The 19,208-nt window shown below is 37.5% G+C and overlaps 1 protein-coding gene across 1 annotated transcript in view; it reads left to right on the forward strand.

Moving 5' to 3' along the window:
• The window catches only part of eif2b3 (eukaryotic translation initiation factor 2B, subunit 3 gamma), a 33,320-nt gene that overhangs the window by 7,461 nt on the left and 6,651 nt on the right, over nucleotides 1–19,208 (forward strand). Inside the window, exons 4-10 of the mRNA XM_079243134.1 lie at nucleotides 6,090–6,249; nucleotides 6,404–6,515; nucleotides 13,992–14,081; nucleotides 17,430–17,566; nucleotides 17,747–17,937; nucleotides 18,196–18,258; nucleotides 18,414–18,562. Of these exons, the coding sequence (XP_079099260.1) occupies nucleotides 6,090–6,249; nucleotides 6,404–6,515; nucleotides 13,992–14,081; nucleotides 17,430–17,566; nucleotides 17,747–17,937; nucleotides 18,196–18,258; nucleotides 18,414–18,562 (902 nt within the window). The remainder of the gene's footprint in view (nucleotides 1–6,089; nucleotides 6,250–6,403; nucleotides 6,516–13,991; nucleotides 14,082–17,429; nucleotides 17,567–17,746; nucleotides 17,938–18,195; nucleotides 18,259–18,413; nucleotides 18,563–19,208) is intronic.

Below are 19,208 nucleotides of genomic sequence, written 5' to 3' on the forward strand. Positions count from 1 at the left end.
GGGTTGAGTATTAAACCTCTCTAATGCATTTTGATTTTTAGCTTCCACTGAAATTAACTTTATGAATTCAGATGAAGAGTAAAACCAAGCGGCAACCTCCGGCGGTTAAAAGTGAAGCCTATGTGGAAGTGCATAAAACTGCAGTTCCCCCTTCATCCGCTAGGGGCTGGCTCCAAAACAGAGCAAATCCCTATAGACTCCCATGTTAAAAAGGCAAACTTCATGGCAGAAATAAACATGTTTACAGCCTGGTTTAAAAATCCGTTTTCGGTTTATAGGTCAGGTTTACCTTCATGACAACTGTGGGGGGAGTGAATTTTTTTATAACTCGCCCGTTTTAAAGTAATTTAATCTCGAAGTTCGGCATATTTAGGGGCGTGTCCTTTTGATCGACAGGTACCAATCTCCGGCTTCAAGTAAGAAGAACGTAAAACAACCGCGGTTTTTAGCCGGTTAACAACGTAACTTAGCTTTAGCCCACTTACCTCCGTTAGCTGGTTAGCTCCCGTCATCTTGGGGTTAGTTCGGTTAGCTTTTAGCTACAGAAAGCTTGGAGTTCGCTCAATGTAAATCATCCACCATGACGCTCCCAGCTGCTCTCTCAGCTCTACCTCTTTGCCCATATTTGTATTTTCCAGGCGAGACGACGCGCATGACGCTGCAAACATGGCAACAGTAGGAACCGCCCACCGAGCTTCAATTCAGCTCTTTAGAAACCAATGGGTGACGTCACAGGGGCTCCATCCATCTCTTTATATACAGTCTATAAGTAAAACACCAGTTAACGGCACATTTGAGTTTACTGCTAAATGAAAAGCGAGAGCTCATTAAGTTACAAGAGGTTATGTGTTTGCTTTGCAGCTTATAAAGTTGGCACAAATAATAGATTGATCTACTAGATTGTTACAAAACCAAAACAGACTATTTAACTGATAAGTCTGTCATTTTATAACCACATCTCTGTCTCTAACAGAAACCTGATTGATAGAGTGAGAACTATTTAAAACACACTTTGTCTCAGTGTTTGTAACTAAATTATTTAAGTAAAACCTTAAGTAGGTGAGAAAATGTGGTAGAAAGAAAGTTTTATATGAACAGTTTATATAAAAGGAGAGCCAAACGGTTTTTGATACCATAGGGGCTGCAACAGAGATTTAAGTGGGAGTGTGTTCCGCTTGGTGATCCATAATTTTCCCTGCCCTGGAAGACCAAGTCTGCTAAAGTGCCTCATTTCACCTCCTTAAAACACAAATATTCACAGGCATACATATGTACACATGCTGTCTGGGCATCCACAACCCCCAACTCCAGTTTCCAGAACACCCCCCCCCCCTGATTCCTCCATCCCTCCCCTCATCCAATACACTTTAAACAGATGAGGTCATGGTTAAGACTCAAACTCCCTGTGCTGCCAGTGTACCCAGTGCACCATTTATTCTCATGCAGTAGTCATGCACATCTGTGCAACATTTGTGTTTGGATATGTTCGGGTGTATGGTGTCTGCTGTATATGCCGTGGTTCTGACTGGCCGCCTGTGACAATGAAAACATGGCAGCATGAAGTATTGCATTTTATAGAAGTGGAGATGTATTACAAAGGCTGTTGCTCTTGTTCAGAAACTTTATATAAGTGGAAAGTTGGAAATACACATTTTTTTAAAGTTGTAATTATCTACTGTCATTAAATGTTACAGTGACATTTTTAAGAAGTCTTGTATGTAAAATATAACATATTGAGGGAGCAGACATATTCTTTCTGTACTGTGCAGTAAGAAAGCTATTCAACAGCTTTTCAGATTTTGATCAGTGGATTTGGCGTCTGCTGAGTTTTTGCTGTAGTTTTGCCAGTTTGATTGCTAACCACCGATACATAAACAACTGATTCATAAAACATATTTTAGATGCAGTGGTGCAAGACAACATAGATGGATGAAAATAACTGAATTATCACTAACTTTTTTATGCAGCTGTCTGAAAATGATTTTAATGTTTATGCAAAAGGTCAATGTCTACCCAAGTAGTTGTGATGATATAGTTATGTATTCCCTGCTATTCACTTTACATTTTTTTTAAAAATTATTAAATTTCATTATAATTGGTGAGTTATGAAAAATGCACTATCCATCCATTTTCTGAACCGCTTAGTCCAATTCAGGGTGACGGAAAGCTGGAGCCTATCCCACCAATCATTCGGGGCTGGGTACACACTGGACAGGACATAAATGAACTAATTTTATGTTAATAGAAAATGACTATGAATTTTTGATTGTATTGTTGTCAGAAAATAGACAAATGTACTATAGATGTATTTTTTTCTCTGGCTTTTGAATATGTCCTCACAGATCCTTGCTATCATGGCTAAAGGTTTACTTGACAGATGCTTGGTATATCAATGTTTCCACATACGCACACACTTAAACCCGACTAGCTCCTGCATGCTCCTGTTGAGAGTCGTTCATTTCCTAATCCGTCTTGCAGTTTGCTAGATTAGAGGCATTGAGTTACGCACATTCACACACTGCAAGGCGATGAGTGAAGAACCGTACCTACGGCCTGCCAAATCCCAACACAGAGATCATTCCATCTGTCAAACCAGTTCATCGGCACAGTATAGACACACTAACACACCTACTCATGTTTTAATGCAAACACTGTCCCATGAGGGGATTTGGTGTAAGCTATCAAACAAAATACTTACAGGAATCGGTGTAGACTGAGTGAGCGGTGTGGGTCATTCCTCTTTATTTCTGAAAGGAGAGATTACGAGCAGCATATTTTATTTAGTTCACTTTTCAAACATTCAAGTTATACAAAGGTGGATAGATGTGCTGATAAATGCTTGGATCTTTCACAGTAAGCCAGAGGAGTGAATGGAGTACTTTACTTTTTTTTTTGCTTTGTAAACTCAAAGCCTTCTTGACATTTTCATTATCATTTATGCTTAATCACCTGGCAGTGGAGTTCAAAGTTCACCTTTGGTCTCCCAGGGTTGTCAGCTGGTAATTCTTAAGAGAAAAGGTGAAGATGGAGAGAGAGAAGTTGGGATTTTCAAAACAGAGACAGCAAACTTCATTTAGAAGCTTTTCTTCTTTTTTAATTTGTTTTTATTTCATTATCCTGTCTCTTTGATCATCTTACTGTGCAACCCAACCCTGAAAGTCTTTTGTTGGAGAAAATAATCAAGTTTTCGGTATTTGTTAAATCCACGTGTGAGTTTTGTGTTAAGATATTGTAAACTACTCGTATACAAGTTGTTGTTTATTTTACTTTTAAGACAAAAAGCTAAAGGGCTGCATGTATGGTGGTGCTGAGTATAGTCATCTCCCAGCATGAAGACCTTAACAGGCCCTTTCTGCATGGAGTTTGGGTTTTCTCTCCATGCATTCCAGGACTTGTTCTTGGTACACCAACTTTCTCCTAACAGTTAAAAAACATGGGTGTTAAGTTAATTAGTGATTATTCATCTTCCTTTCAGCCCTGAATTTGATTAAGTGGGTACAAAAATGGACGGATGTACAAAAAGCTAATTATGAGAGAAGATCTGATCACAGTGCCGTGAAGCTAGTTAACAAACTTTACACTAAATTATATATAAAAAAAAACAAAAACTATTATTGACTGCAACTTCACAGCAGTCACTCAGCATCAATTATAAATGTGTTATCAAGATTTTACTATTTATACAGTTTAGATTTAGAACCGTTGAAGAAAGCTGATCCGCAGAGAAATATCACTTGAAAATAACTTGCAAATGAAAAGTTGTTAGCTCTGGTGTTGAGAACTTGTTGCTTTTCTAATTTTATTTTAGAGCCAAGTTATTATCCAGAATGAATTATTTTCATACACAGTTAAAATCCTGTACATGATTGTAAATAACAGCCATGCACTGACTAATGCATCTGATCACAGAGACATATTTATTGTCAGTAAAACTAAAGCGGAAAAAAATCTTGATGCATTCAGTTAAAGTTTCTAAGCCTCCATAGTGAGTAACGATTGCGTAAGCAGTAGTTTTGAACCGAAGTCAGCTTCCACTGGGACAAGTGTGTGTCTGTGTGTGTATGTGATTTCTGTGAGCATCAGTGTGTGTGGTCCTGACCTGTCCAGTGATCCTAGCTGTTGAAAGGGCAAAGTGTCTCAGCAGCTGACTCCGCTCTGCTGTCGCCCCTGAGTGTGTGTCTGTGTGTGGGCTATATGTAAGCACGTTTTTGTCCATTCATGTGTGGGTGTCTTGTGCGATCTGTTTATGAACATGTGTGGAGGTTTGTCAGTATGTGATAGAGGTAGAGGAGAGTGGAAAGTTCTGAGTTTCAGTGTTGGTAGATGTCCTGCAGATGCTTTCAGCTTTCCTGTGGCAGCTTCCTGTCGCCAGGACCAGACCAGGCTAGGATTGAAGTTAAATCTGGGTCAGCTAGATGATCCTTTAGTCCACTCATACCGCTCTCAGTCACACATGCTTGATGAACTCCACGTTTTATCTTTTAATTTAAACTAACCTATTTAAAAGAGTTTTGTTTGTCTTGGCAGCACCTCATGTTAATGTTCATTAAAAGTTTTGGACTATGTTTAAATCTGTTAAGCATTTCATGGTATTCTAAAACAAATGTCATGTCATGAAATTTTTTGTAAATATAGTAAACCATATGGGGTGTGATTGTATTTTATTTACTTCCAACAACAAACAGGGAAACTTTGGCCAAACGTGCAAGATGCTCCTGATATTGGAAGATATGGAGCAGCTGTAGACACCCTGTTCAAGTTCTTTGCTGTGGTCTCTTCTCTTTCAATCTGGCCTTTCTGCTTCAGGCAGAGCAGCAATGTCTCTGTCATTAAGGCTGCTGGCGCTAATGGTGGGATTAGTTTCTATGTTGACAGGCTTCATCACTGGACGGACAGATGGATACCACAGACACACAAATGCGGGTGTGCCCTTATGCAAACACACACACATGCAGGCATGAAATATTGAAAGAGGTCAGTTAAGATGGTGCAAGTTTTTTTTTTTTTTCCTCCAAGTGGGGATGGAGGGGTATGTGACACCTGGGCATTTTCCACTCCACAAATATGAGGCAAAATTTTCCTCTGCGAATTGGAAATCCTATAAAACGTTTGCTTTAATCTTATCTTTTATTTTATTTTCTGTTTGAGGTGTTGTAACAGTGGTGTGTGTTCAATCTATTTCAATGCAAATAATTACATCCAGCTGTCCTAGGTTCTGGGTATAAGCAGAAGAAAAACTTGTGATTTTAGGTTTTAACAAAAAGTATGATAAAATGCAGTTACAGCTGCCTGTAACCACATAATAGATGCAAACATTTCAAGCAGCCTACTACTAACAAAACCTAATAATGTGGCATTTTTCCTTAACACAGATCCTAAATAACTTGCAGTGGAAAACTTTCAAACTGCGTTTTGAGCAATGGAACCCAGTTTTAATGGCCTGGAGCCTGTTTTCTTAGAGTTAAAAGATTGCTTTGGCACCAAGTCTGTTGCATATTATGTACACTAATTTAATATATGTTTACCTACAACATTACAGCTGGAATGACAATGTGACACATATTCAAATAGTTTATGATACACACATGATTAAACAACATAATTGTATCAACAGAAAAAGCTGACATCTGGATAAACGGAGACGGTGGTAAAAGGTTGATTGCTGTCATGAGAGTTTATACCACTATAACACATAGCCTAAATTTTTTTGTCACTTTAATTTTTCTCCGCTTACAAATGAAGTTCAGTATTTAGTATAATTCATTGTAATGTCCCGTGCAAGACATGTTTATAGAACATTGCTGTCACATACAATCATGTGTAGTCTGCATTAATACTGAGATGTCTGTCATAACTTAGCAAACCTCTCTTTATAGCCTCAGCTCTCCCTCTAAATTATATTTCATGCACTCTTGTGGTTTTGTGTGAACACCCCAAAAATCTCTTAAAATTTCAAAATCTCTATACACGGCGAAGCAAACACAAGTCCCATGAAACCACATTACATGCAGTGTGTTGCAAACATGTTATATCTTACAATGATACGGTTAATGGACTAACATGACTGTCTCTGCAACATTTTTCTACAGGCTGATGTCCTGGTAGTGAGTTGCGACCTGATAACAGATGTGGCGCTTCATGAGGTGGTCGATCTGTTCAGAGCCCACGATGCAACACTTTCCATGCTTATGAGCAAAGCTCATGAATTCACAGAGATAGTCCCAGGCCAGAAGGGCAAGAAAAAGACAGGTAACTAGAAAACTAGTAAATCCAGCAGATAAAACTACAATGCAAATGATAATGTTCATTGTTAATGTAATGTTTCTGTTGAACTGCATTTAAATTAAATTACAAGTTTTTCACCATACAATAAGGATGGACTAATTTAATGTACTATTTGCAGCTGAACAGAGGGATTTTGTTGGTGTGGATCATTCCGGGAAGAGGCTGCTCTTCATGGCCAGTGAGGCAGATCTGGAGGACGGGCTCTCAGTTAGGAAGTCCATCATGAGGAAGTAAGTTAAATAAAGGATGGTGAAAGGTTTCTAAACCTTTTAGTTAAAGCAGTTTTTTATTGATACTGTCACTGATCTTAGATGAGTGTCAAAAGTTTGACTGAAGGCATATATTGTTTTCTGGCATCAGCAGGGTGGTTGTTAGGTTTCTAAACAGCTATAGTGGGCCTTCAGGTTCTGTACTGTATGTGCAGAATTTTTTTTTTTTGTAACAGGAAGAAATAACTAGGTGGGTTTTGTTTCTTAGTCCTAAATGCACGTATGTGTGAGGGAGGGTGTTTTGGGAGCTCGTAAATACTTCATGGAGCCAAAGCCACTGTAAAATTCTGGCCAACAAGAGGGGGGGCATTGCAGCTGCTTGCATGCTTCCCTGCACAAGGATCTCTTGAGCTACATACACTCATCATACACATGCATGCACACACTTACATACTTTGAAAAGTATGAAAATGATACTATGAAAACTATATATATAAAAAAAAAAATGTATGTATGTATATATACATACATGTCTGTATGTATATATATATATATATATATATATATATATATATATATATAATATACACACATAATGTGTGTGTTTTTATGTGCATTAATTGCCGTTACACATGTCTTTTTTTCCCAAATGAGAGCTGCTTATGTAAACACATGGCAAGACTAATATGAGAAAACAGTCTTACATTGTCACAGTTATGGAAACACATTGATCCCTCAGACAAACATTTCTGGCTTACAGTGAAAATCTTACAGTCAAGTCACTTATGATCATTTATACACTCACATGTCACACAACCATCCAAGGCAGATGTAAAAATCTCTCAGCATTCAGTATTTATTGCCTGAGGTAGTAACATAAGTAATCCTGGAGTTCTGGTTCTCCATATAACCCACCAGGAGGTACTTTTACAAGGTCTGACTGTTTTGAACATCAGTACTGTCCAGCCAGAAGTCACAACTCATTCACAAACCATAGGTTCTTTCCTTTGGGATGCACTTTCTGCATTTCAGATATGCATGCAGTCTAATATGTGAAACATTTCCACACACCAAGCTCTAATATTTTAGTTGTAAGTATTTCTTCTACTTCTGGGTCTGTCAATCAACAGCTCAGTTGTGGAATTATTATAATTTATTTGTCCTTTGTCCAAGTTGTTGTTTTTTTTTATCTTGAGAATGACTTCATTAACCTTCCAAACTTCCTGCTCCTGTACATTTTCATCAAATTTTCCTCTTTCATTCAGTATTTTAACCGTCCCTGTTCTATACATCCTTACTACTAACCATCTGTTCTTTAATCCCTTCATCTTTGTGCCTCGTGTGCAATTCTTTCCCTTCCCTTTCTATGGTTTCCACATGGTTGAGGTGTGTTAGCTCTAAACAGTGTGCACATGTGAGTTTGTTTGACCTGGAAATAGCTTAAACAGTGTGAAAGGACTCCACCAGAGCTTCGCCTGGTATATTACAGCTCCACCTGTCAGAACATCTTGGAGGCAGGCCTGGAGTGAAGACAGGATTAACTCTGTAAATATGTTGATTAAAAATCTGAGTTATCCAGGAAGATATAGTTCAACAAAACTACAGTTTAATATTACTATCTAAGATGGTTCTATTAGAGGTTTTACAGTTAGAATCAGATCAAGCAGCTTTTGAAGTTTTGGTTTTTGAAAAATTGTTGTGGTTATGAAGCAGTCTGTAAAAGTAAACTATGAAGTCTTATAAGAATCATCAATGTCTGGTGCTTATGTTATAAAGGCAGACGTTAGCAGGTTGTCTTATGTCTCTGCCTGACATGTCTCTTTTTTTCTTTCTTTTTTTGTCTGCCTTCACCATTTTCTTAACCTAGACATTTGGCCTGATCGATTTCAGAAAATGAAACTATTCTGACAACAGTTGGCAGATATTGTCAGTTTGGTGCTCGCTACTAGTGACTAATTTGGCATTTATCTTGCGTCCTGTCTTTTCTCTGTGCTCTCTCCAGTGAGTAAACCTGTCTGATGTTGAGTCTTGTCTTACATCCTGATCTGTTGCTTTCTGTCTCTCTTTGCCTCACTTCCTTCATCTTGGGTTTCTTAACTGAGGCAGCCATGGTGTGTGTCCAAAATGACCATTGTGCTAATTTCAAGTTGTTGGATAGTCACAGGTTGTCGTAAAGCAGAATGCAGCTATTGTGTTGCCCAAAGTTGGAACACAAAGATAGGATGAAGCGTTTCTCAGCCATGGGATGCTGCAAGGCAACGAAACTCCTCAGAATGTACATAATAAAGGTTCATTTACCATTAAAACAAGTCAGTAGCACAAAGTTTTAAGGTCATAAAATAGATTGTTTGATATTGGCTTTTTTGCCAATATCCAATATACCAATTTTGTACCACTCTCCATGTTTCTGATACCAATATAAAGCCAATACTGATAATTGGAGCGAGTTGTGCCAAACAAACAAAAACATCTGGAAAACTATACATGACATCTCATATTTTTGTTGTTTTGAATTAGAGGAGACATAGCTGAAGAGTTTGATAAATAATACATGCTTATTGTGTGACACTTGTCTTTTTAAAAAAGTAAAAACGGATCATTTCCGATATTGCATTTTAATCCAGATGTCAGACATCACTAGTCAGAAACTTATGTCGTAATTTTTTTTAATGACTTTTAGCCTCTTTAAACTTTACTGAAAGTTAAAGTAAAGCTACATTATATTAGAAATGAAAAAGAAACACTCGATAATATGAGAAGGATCACAGAAATAAGTATAGAAAAGAATAAGTCATATGAGATTAAGCTCAAATGACAAATTTGTAGAATTTATACAATAACTTAAACACGTTGAAGCTGCAGATAGAAATAAGGCAACTGATCAATTACAGTGGGAGGGAAGGTTTTATCTGTGATGCCATTTCACTCTAACAAGAAATAAAGTTTCATTTTTCCACTTAAATGTGTCTGTTTAAAATTGTTATATTGGACTTTTTCACTTATTGAAACAACCAAAAGATCTATTATGTTTATGTGATTATGTTCATAATTTATTATATTATTGATGAAAATTGTATGAATATCTTCCCATAGTTTGAGTTGATTTCCAGTAAAGATTGATGATGTCTCAGGAGAGAGAATTTACATCAGTATCATTAATTTGTATTTTTACAAAGGATGTGATGAGTAACATTGATGCAGGTTTTCAAATGACTCCTTTAAGTATCACTTTTCGAACATTTTTGGCAAACACATGTAGGATACAGCTTTTCAAAGTGAGGATTGTCCATATTTGGATTTTATTGCTTGTTATTGAATATTACATGTGCAAATCTCTGGGCCCTATATAGCTTAGCTGGTTCAGAGGCAGAAGTTTTTGACAGCCTGTAGCCCTTTGCTGCATGTCATCCACCCTTCCTCATCTTTCCTGTCAGACTTCCAAATAAAGACCACTATTTGGGGGAAAAAAAAACATGAAAGTCATTTTGTACATACCTCTTTCTGTCTGGATTTTTTGGTTGTTTGTTTTAAGTTAATTTTTCACTGATGTTTAACAGTGTAGGATAATTGGAAATAAAAACAAGGATGCTTGTTAATTAGGTTAAGTTTTTCTGTAAACCTATATTACACTGCATATCATAACAGTTAGTTGAATGACATATTTAATCTTTATTAATTTCCACCTTGGACAAAAAACATATTTTGTTTGCTTGTAGTCACAATGTCATTTAGTTTTTTCCTGTCACTACCTACATTTTGTGACCATATTTGAAGGTAGAAACATAAATTGACCGGTAAATCAAGAGCTTCACCTTTCTGTCAGTTCCTTCACTACAAGAGACTTATGCAGACTCCATCATCTACTGCAGACTTCATTTATCCCTCACTCATGAACAAAACCCCAAGATGCCCCTCTGTGATTCACCACCTCACTGTGGTAGAGAGGTTTAAGAACTGGAAGAGAGAAACTACATCACCCTCCTGGGTCCAGGTCCAGCAGGAAAACTCCCCAGTGAATGCCCGATGCGAGGCGTCAGCACCCGGGCCTTCACAAGGCTCAGCCCATAGAAACCACAGGTTGCTCCCTCCGCGTGGGCTCATTTTAGGTTGGGTGCCCAGTGAACTATTTTGATATTTCTACTTTAATGTTATCTTATATAATGACCCCTCGACCCGAGTAATAATGTCTGTTCTAACATTTACAGCCTAATTACCTCATATGAGATATTATATGAATAGACAAAAAGCAGAAGATAGTATTGACAATTAGCCAAGTGTATACTGCCGGTGGGTGGAAATGTGCCATTTGCTAAATGAGGAAAAAGGTGAGAGGTCAGTGCCAACCCAGCTTTAGACCATAAAAGATTTTTTTTGTGCAAGTTTGAGGAGCATAAAACAGTTTACATTTTGAAACCAAAAATATTAATACCTGTGTCTATATAAACATAGCTAATCCCCATGACCCTGATATCCTGTGTGTTATTTCCCATAAGGCTGACAGATTCACTTTAAGGAAAGGGTGGAGAATGTTTAACTCTCTTTTTTTGTTGTAAAATGTAGTTATTTTCTCACATGTTATTAACTAAACAGTAAAGATGTGGATATGTCTAAAGATGTCTCAGTGTGAATCTTGAGTTTAAAGTGCTTCGTGTGTCGCCTTGTTCTTGTTCAAAACAGACCTAAAACACTGTTTTTAAAACTGTAAGTCAGCTAAAAAGAAAGCATATTAGTCTAATGTGACATAAAGAGAGGGACAGAATTATATTTTGGAAATTACAGTTTAACCCAGTAAAAAGACATGAGCCCTTTAGTGCGGCTGGCTCTACAGTGAACACTTGACTAATGAGGGTATTAATGATTCTGCTGAGTCTGATTCATTGTCAACTGTGGGGTTTTCATTTGTGACTAAATAAAACACCATACTGTGTGTATTTAAAAGTGACAGATGCTCTCCAACTGAAGACTTTAGTGGTACTTGAGCAATGAGTCATTAAACCAAGGGTTGAGTCACCCTTGCCTCTAAAGGCTCTAAATTCCTGCTTTTTGAAAGAGAGCTCTGTGGTGATTACAGCAACCAGGATGTGCATGAAGTTGTTAACTAAAATAAAATGATTGCTTTTGCTTGGTAAGTGTTATGTTGTTTGGTAGAGATAAATCTATAAAATGAAATAAAATCGGATAAAATAAAAAAAATCAATTAATGATGCATTAAATTGTTTAATTATTTCAAGACATTTCTTCATGTCTGATTTCTGTGGGTTTCTCAGTTATGTGTTTGTTCAACAGTGATGTCTGCTTTTATTCAGTCATTTTCTGCACAGTGTGGCAGCAATTGGCACAATGTTAAACAAATGCACTTTGATAAACCTCTATTGTCTTCAAGGTGTGATACAAGTTGACCCCTCTGCTGCTTGCTTGTAAAGCCTAACTGCAGCTGTATGTAGTCCACTAAATTTCTGTCTGGTTGTGTACATTCTGCATATCTTCTGTTTAGATGCATGCACATAGACAAGACCATATCCCACTCCTCCAGGTTTCTGTCTCCTGCGTGTCTGCAGGTGCCAAGCAGTGATGTCACATGTTGGGTGTTCCCATAAATTTCCCTTTATGCCCATTCTACACTCACAGAGACATACACCTGGGAAATATTGTATGAATAAATACATTTGACAAACACCCACAGAGTATATCTGTGCGTGCACGAACATGTGTTTTTATGCTTTTGAATGAAATACCTTTACACAAACGAGCACACACTTGGTTGGATTTATGACTTGCAGCATCTGGTTGTAAAATATGTGTGACCAAGCAGAAATCCTCCCGAGTCGCTCCAGTTGTAAACTTGTGAATATGGTCAAATGAAGAACAGGAATGTTTGAAAATAGCTACAGCTGATAATTGTACTGAAAATGGTATTCATTCAGCGTATTTTATACTACAAACATCCATTCACAAATACAACTTGCCATGGGTCATGTGGTATAAGAGTGTGCTATGTTTGTGGTTCTTCAGCTGTCATAGGTTTCCATCAGATTTCCATTCTGTCATATCCTTTTCATCTTATCTGTCAACTACTTCATCATTACTGCGCCACCTACAGTTTTTACCTGGCAGTGGTTTTCCTTTTCCCTAATTAAAAAACCCTCCTTTACTGATATCACCGCTTGTAATGCTCGTATTGCTGCTATTGATAACTTAATTGGTTGGTAAAACAGTGCTGCTCACCAATACTAGCAGCAGGTAAGATGATTTGGGTGAGTTAATCTGTTAAACAGAGATGGGATAAGACCAAACTTTATTCATCCCACAACTGGGAAATGTGTCAATTACCACAGCTCAATAAAGCATAAACAGAGTAAGAAAAACAGAAATAAAATACAAATATTAAATACAAGTACAATAAAAATAGAATGACAAAATATTTTTTACTTTCTTAGTATTAGACCCTTTCATATTATAAGACCTTGGTTTATGTTGATCCTTTTATTTTCTTTTTATTCAAGGTTTATAAACTTAAAAAAATAGATAAATAAGCACATGTCAGAATGAAATCTGCCAGCTGCTTGTTCTTCATGCCAGCTTCTTGTTAGCGCAAATGCTTCAGTCATACCAACAACACCCGCCTTCAGGGAAATTGTTTCACCCACCATTAGTCACTGTTCCTTGGACTGTGGAATAATAAATCAGATCTGAAAAGCGTTGTGAACAGTGAACATCGTGTCTGCTTTTGATTTTTTCAAAGTCACGTTGTTGTTTTGTGATAATGAGAGACAGACTTCAGTCTGCTTTCACGAAATTCTAAATCACTGCAGTGTGCTTTGAAAAATATTTAGCAGTAATGAGGGGGTTTGGGGGGGGGTATGGCATTAGTTGTAGTAAAGGGGCTAAAACATTTAAGAGCTGTTATGGTCCTTTTAGGAATGATGCACCCCACAGGTTTATTATGTAATGATTGAAAGGGCAGATGAAGAGGTGGATGGATATAGACTGGAGGAGTGAGGATGGATTTGTTTATTGAAACCTGAAGGATGACATGGCTTTCGTTGTTTCTTGCTTCATAAATGTCATGCTCAGAACTGGGCCACTTTGTCTCTGAAAAGGTATAAATGTGTGAATGGGATTGCATGGGTGGGAGTCTATGGGCATGTCTCATGGCAGCAGCCCTGTGGGACAACATCAATGGCAGCTGGCAAAGGATAACAGACAGATGTCACTGCTCTCTGACAATCTTATGGCTTTCTTAGGTTTTCAGATTTCATCATAGATGGTGGTGAACAGAATCAAAGCAACTGGTCCCAAACCAGGGTTGAATTGTTGATTGTTGGATTTCTGTAGCGTTGCAAGATCCTGTAAATGCACATTAAATGCATGATGTATTCACAAAGTAGGTTTGTTTCTATTGTTTATTTTCTTTCAATGAAATGATAAGTATTAAGTATGATTAAGTAAAGCTGCAAAAAAATGCTGATTTTTCTTACTTTCTCTTTTAACCTGCAGACATCCCAGGATGCACATTAACACAGGCCTAGTGGACGCCCACCTCTACTGTCTGAAAAAAGCAGTGGTTGACTTTCTAACAGAGAACAAGTGAGTTCTAATTTTGTTTCTTATCCAAAAAATCTTACATTTTCCTTGTTGAATTATTGTCCTTAATTCTTTAATATGATTAAAAAACATGTCCTGTTGCTTAAAAGACAGTTACAAACATGCTTGTGTGCTAAGTACATGCATGTGTCCCCATAGTTGCATTGACTTGAACTCTCAATTGCTGCTTAATCTGTAGCAAGTGTGAAGCATGGTTACATGGTGTGTCAAGCTTTGAATGGCTCCGTTAGTACGGTGTTCTAGCGAGGTGTTAATTTGTTTTACTATGTGCCACTGAGACAGACTGTTAGGCCTTTAGCCCTTAGAAGTGAAGCGGTATGTCATGAAGCCTTCTGAGCCCACCTGAAGTCTGTATTCCACAGATGGAGAAACTGTGTGATATCAGTAAGAATATTATCTTTATAGTTTTAAGTTTCAGTGAAAAACATGGTTTTTTTCCTCCTTAGAAGCACAGAGTCAAGCAGATCTTAATAACTTTGTTGGGGTTAGCCCAGCCAATAACTCAGGAGCAAAAGAAGTTATTTCTAAAGCAGCTATGGTTTTGAATTGGTTGTGAGTTTGGGATCCAAATGGCTAAAATGACATTGCTAAAGCAGCTTGCTTATCCTTTTTCTGCTGCCTCTTCTTCCTTATAGCTAACTTGGATTGGTTGTGCCACGGATGTGTAGTTCTAGTCGTTGAGAAACACTAGGTTTTAGATATTTCCCATTTCCAACAAACCTGATTCAAATTTATCAAAAAAAAACTAGTGCAGAACTTGATAAGCTATTGAAGCTTCATTTCAATCAGGTGTATTTGAGCGAGGAACCATTTCAAATCTGCAGAATTGTGGCTCTTGAGAACTGAAATTGAACATACCCTGGGATTTATGGTTAACACAGTAATTCAGTAATTGCAGTTAATATTTCACTTATTATTATACAATTATATTTCAGTTAATGTTGTGTTCTTCTGCTCCCCTCTTATTACTTTTGTCAGAAAACGGTGCATTTCTATAGAGATACAGATGTCATGTTAAACGACCCACAGAAATATTGATATAAAAGTTATGCCTGAAATAAATAAAGAAGATGCTTTAAAACAAGTATGTAAGCATTAGAGGAACAAAGTGGCCAAATTTACAAACCACCGTGGATTTTTGCTTAAATGTGCGTTTTAAATTTTTGTGCAAAAAAAAAAAAGAGAGGTGCCAGGCTTCAAGTCAGATTGCAGTTTTCTGGCTTTAGCCATTGTTAAACTATATCCACTTATAAAAGAGGGAGTTCTGACGAACTAGTTTCATTTCACACAATAACTTTAAAACAAGACTAACAAATATTAATTTCCTTCACTCAGCCTGTGGACAGTTTTGGTTAAAGAGATGTAGATATTAATCTTACACCAATTGTTTCTTCACTAATGCACCCTTTGCTGCTGCAGTATACCATCTCTCTTGTTAGATGACTCATTCCTTTCTTCTGCTCCTTTCTTGGACCTTCTTTTCACTGCTCCTCTCAGCCTTTCCTCCTTCCTCCATGTTCTTTCTCTGTCTCTTGCTCAAGGACAGGAATAGACAGAGTAACTGTTGTTTTTCTCCTGTCATTCAGATGGAAATCCTAATCTCCCTTTTAAAGAAAGTAAGAGAAGTGGAGGGGGAAGGGGGCTGTGAGGTAGTGGAGTAGAGCAGCGAGGACAGCACAGTGCTGTCCGAAGAAAGGGGGACACAAAGCTGAGGATGTTACCTCTTGGTTTACAGAGAAACGTGAACATTTGTTACAATTTATTTCAATTTCTGTAGTCAGAGGGTCATCAGTGCAACCTGAGGATGAGTATCTTATAGTTACATCTGTCAAAATGACATCGAGAAAGGAAAACACAGATTTAAAGACTATTTATTGACTATAAATATCAATATGGAGTTTGCATGTTCTCCCCGTGTATGCGTGGGTTCTCTCTGGGTACTCCGGCTTCCTCCCACCGTCCAAAGACATGCATGTTAGGTTAATTGGTTACTCTAAATTGACCATAGGAGTGAGTGTGAGCGTGAGTGGTTGTCTCTGTGTGGCCCTGTGATGGACGAGCGAGCTGTCCAGGGTGTACCAGGGTCTGCCTTTTGCCCGAAAGACTGCTGGGATAGGCTCCAGCTTCCCTGCAACCCTTCATCGGACAAAGCGGTTAGGATAATGAATGAATGAATGAATGAAAATATCAGCAATATGTTCAGTTCCCTATTTTATCAGAACCTTCAGTCTCTGGACTCATTTAGTATAAATGAAATCACCAGGACATGGGAGGAAAACCTCACAATGTCAAAGAAATGTATTAAAAAAGAAAAGAAAGTTGCAATGTTGCTGTAACGTTTCTCTGTATGATAAATGTCAAAAGTAGATTATGAGCATATTTTTATGTAATATGGCAAATCCTGATGATTTTTGAAGAAATGAACTATGATATGTACAATTTTACAAGAGAAAATAAATACAAGTCTTTATTTTTCTTGGTCCACCAGCAAGTTTTAATTCTAACCCTTTACAAGGAACTTTGCCCATAAAACTGCTGTTAGTAGAAAGATATGTGTTTTGTTCCAATGGACAAACCTCCAACAGTAACACAGTGATATAAAGACCCATAGCAGTCATGTCAATGGAAACCCTCTGCTACATTGAAGGAAGAAAATGCACTCTTTTTTTTTTTTTTTTTTTTTTAAAGGTCTGGCAACCTGTTTTAACTCACCATTTGAAATTGTAGCTTTACTGAAGAAGGGAGGTTTACCTGTACTTGTAAATCCCATCTTATATTAATAACCAGAATAGTTATTATTGTTTGATCTTTTGTTGTATGAACTGATGTCAAACTAGTTTTTGAAACATATGTTATGTGTTGACCTATGTCAGGGATGGCCAACTCCAGTCTTTATGAGCCGCAGTCCTTCAAGTGTTGGGAGTTTCCCTGCTGCAACACACCTGATCCAAATTCATGGATAATATGCAGACTTGTGCAGAGTTTGATGTCAATCTCTGCTCAAGTCTGCTAATTAAGTCTGATGTGTGTCAGGTTTAAGTTCTGATCTTGGTTTTATCTTGTTATAATCTTATTGTTTTGTTTTTCTGTAGTTTGTTTGTTTTTTGTTTTTTGTTTTTTTTGTTTTTTTTTTTGCGTTTTTTTTTTTGTTTGTTTTTTTTTTGTTCTTATATTTGAAAATGAAGAGAATAGGAAAAAAGGAACCCATGTCTTGTTTGTCATGTCATCCCATTTCCAAAGTAGCTGCATTTCTACCTGTGTACATTACATGAATTTGGCCACATTTCCACTGTCTCAGTTTCTCCATCCTCTCCTTTTCTCTTATCTTAGGTCCATTTCGTCAATACGTGGCGAGTTGGTACCATATTTGGTGCGCAAGCAGTTTTCCAAAATGCCAAGCGATGAGAAAATGAGAGATGACTCGGAGGATCAGACCCAGAAAAAAAATGATGGCTCTACAAACCATGGTTATTGTTTACAGTGGCTTATAACGAGTTCATGCATCAGAGTCTTTTAACAACAGCAACTTTTAACCTGTCTTAAATATTTCTAGATCTTACATTTCATATTGAAAACATTTAGATTAGGCCTTTAGATGAACTCACTCTGTTATTCCGACTTCTACTTCTTATCCCGGCTCTTTTTAGAGTTCCTCATCTCATTACGAGATGAGCCCCTCCTCAAGCTGGCCCAAGACCGCTCATGTTGGAATGACCATCATGGTGATATGAGTGGGGCTTACCATGGAGGGAAGCTGCGCTGTTATGTTCACATTATGGACCAGGGTCTATGTTACCGCGTCAACACTTTAGCTGCTTACATAGAGGCAAATCGACTGGTGAGTCCAATAAAAACCTGCTCCACTGAGATGCACCCTACTGTCTTAATGCTTTTTTTTTTTTTTTTTTTTTTTTAAAAACTTGTTTACTGTGTTTTGTCTGCTTTTTTTCCGACATTTTTCATTATCTTATCAAAGGTCATAAATCTGATCAGATGATTTATTCAGTCAATCTTTCAGTTTGTAAATGAGTCGTTTTGTTATTCTGTGTGCTTTTCTGTATTATATCCTCACTTTGTGCCTTTTTCTCATGACTAGGCCCCAAAACTGTTTGAGGAGCCAGCAGTCCATCCGTCTGCTGATATTTCTGAGAGATGTCAGGTGTGTGTAACATGCAAGTCGGAGTCTTTCAGTTGGAAATCCCAGTCGTCTTATTTATGTCATTAAAAAGCTGTTCTGTCTGTGTGAAAATTAAAAAATCATGTCAGTTTTGTGTGTATTTGTTAGTGATGTTATCGTGTGTCTTCTGCCCTCAGATGGGATCAGACAGTATAATCGGCGCTTTGTGTCACATAGCAGATAAGACTTCCATTAAGAGATCCACGATTGGAAGCTCCACCACCATAAAAGAGAAGGTCAAAATCGCCAACTCCATCATCATGCATGGGGTTACTATTGAGGAAGGGTGAGAACACAGACGTCTGTACAGGCTTGTTTGGGACATGTTCTTTCAGCTGCTTTGGCACTCTACAAAAACAAACAAGTTTTCGTTGAAAGCATGTTTATGAATAAAGTGCATAGCAGTGGTTAATCAGAAAATATTTCCAATTAAAAATCTTTTTTTCTTTTTGTTGCCTGGAAAAACACTTTAAATCTCTGTTCAAAAGTCCTTTTTTTTTTCTTTTTTTTTTCTTTTACAAGACTTTATATTTTGCCGTAATGTTTGCAATGAATCCAAACTAAGCATCTTCTACTCTTCATATGTTAACAGTTTCTTCTTTCCATATAAAAGTAGTTGCATGCCTTGTTCATTGAATTTTCTAGGTGCTTGTGTATGTGTGCATCCAATGATAGGAGGTGTAGCAGGTTTTGTATTCTGAGCTCTGAGGTCAAATAGGGATTGCTGTGTTAACAAAGCACCTATTGGTGTGCAACCAGCCAGTGAGCAGCTCCAAACAAATTTAGTGCTGCTGAAGTGAAAGACAACATCCATATATTTCAGTTTGCCCCTAATTTACTCACCTATACCCAGTTCCCCACTGGTAGTAAAGTTTTTGGAATACCATTTGATTTCCAGACAGCCAGTGTCCAGGCTTCCTGAGGTATCGCTT

Source organism: Telmatherina bonti (assembly GCF_933228915.1).
Source record: "Telmatherina bonti genome assembly, chromosome: 7".
Classification (NCBI taxonomy): Eukaryota; Metazoa; Chordata; class Actinopteri; order Atheriniformes; family Telmatherinidae; genus Telmatherina; species Telmatherina bonti.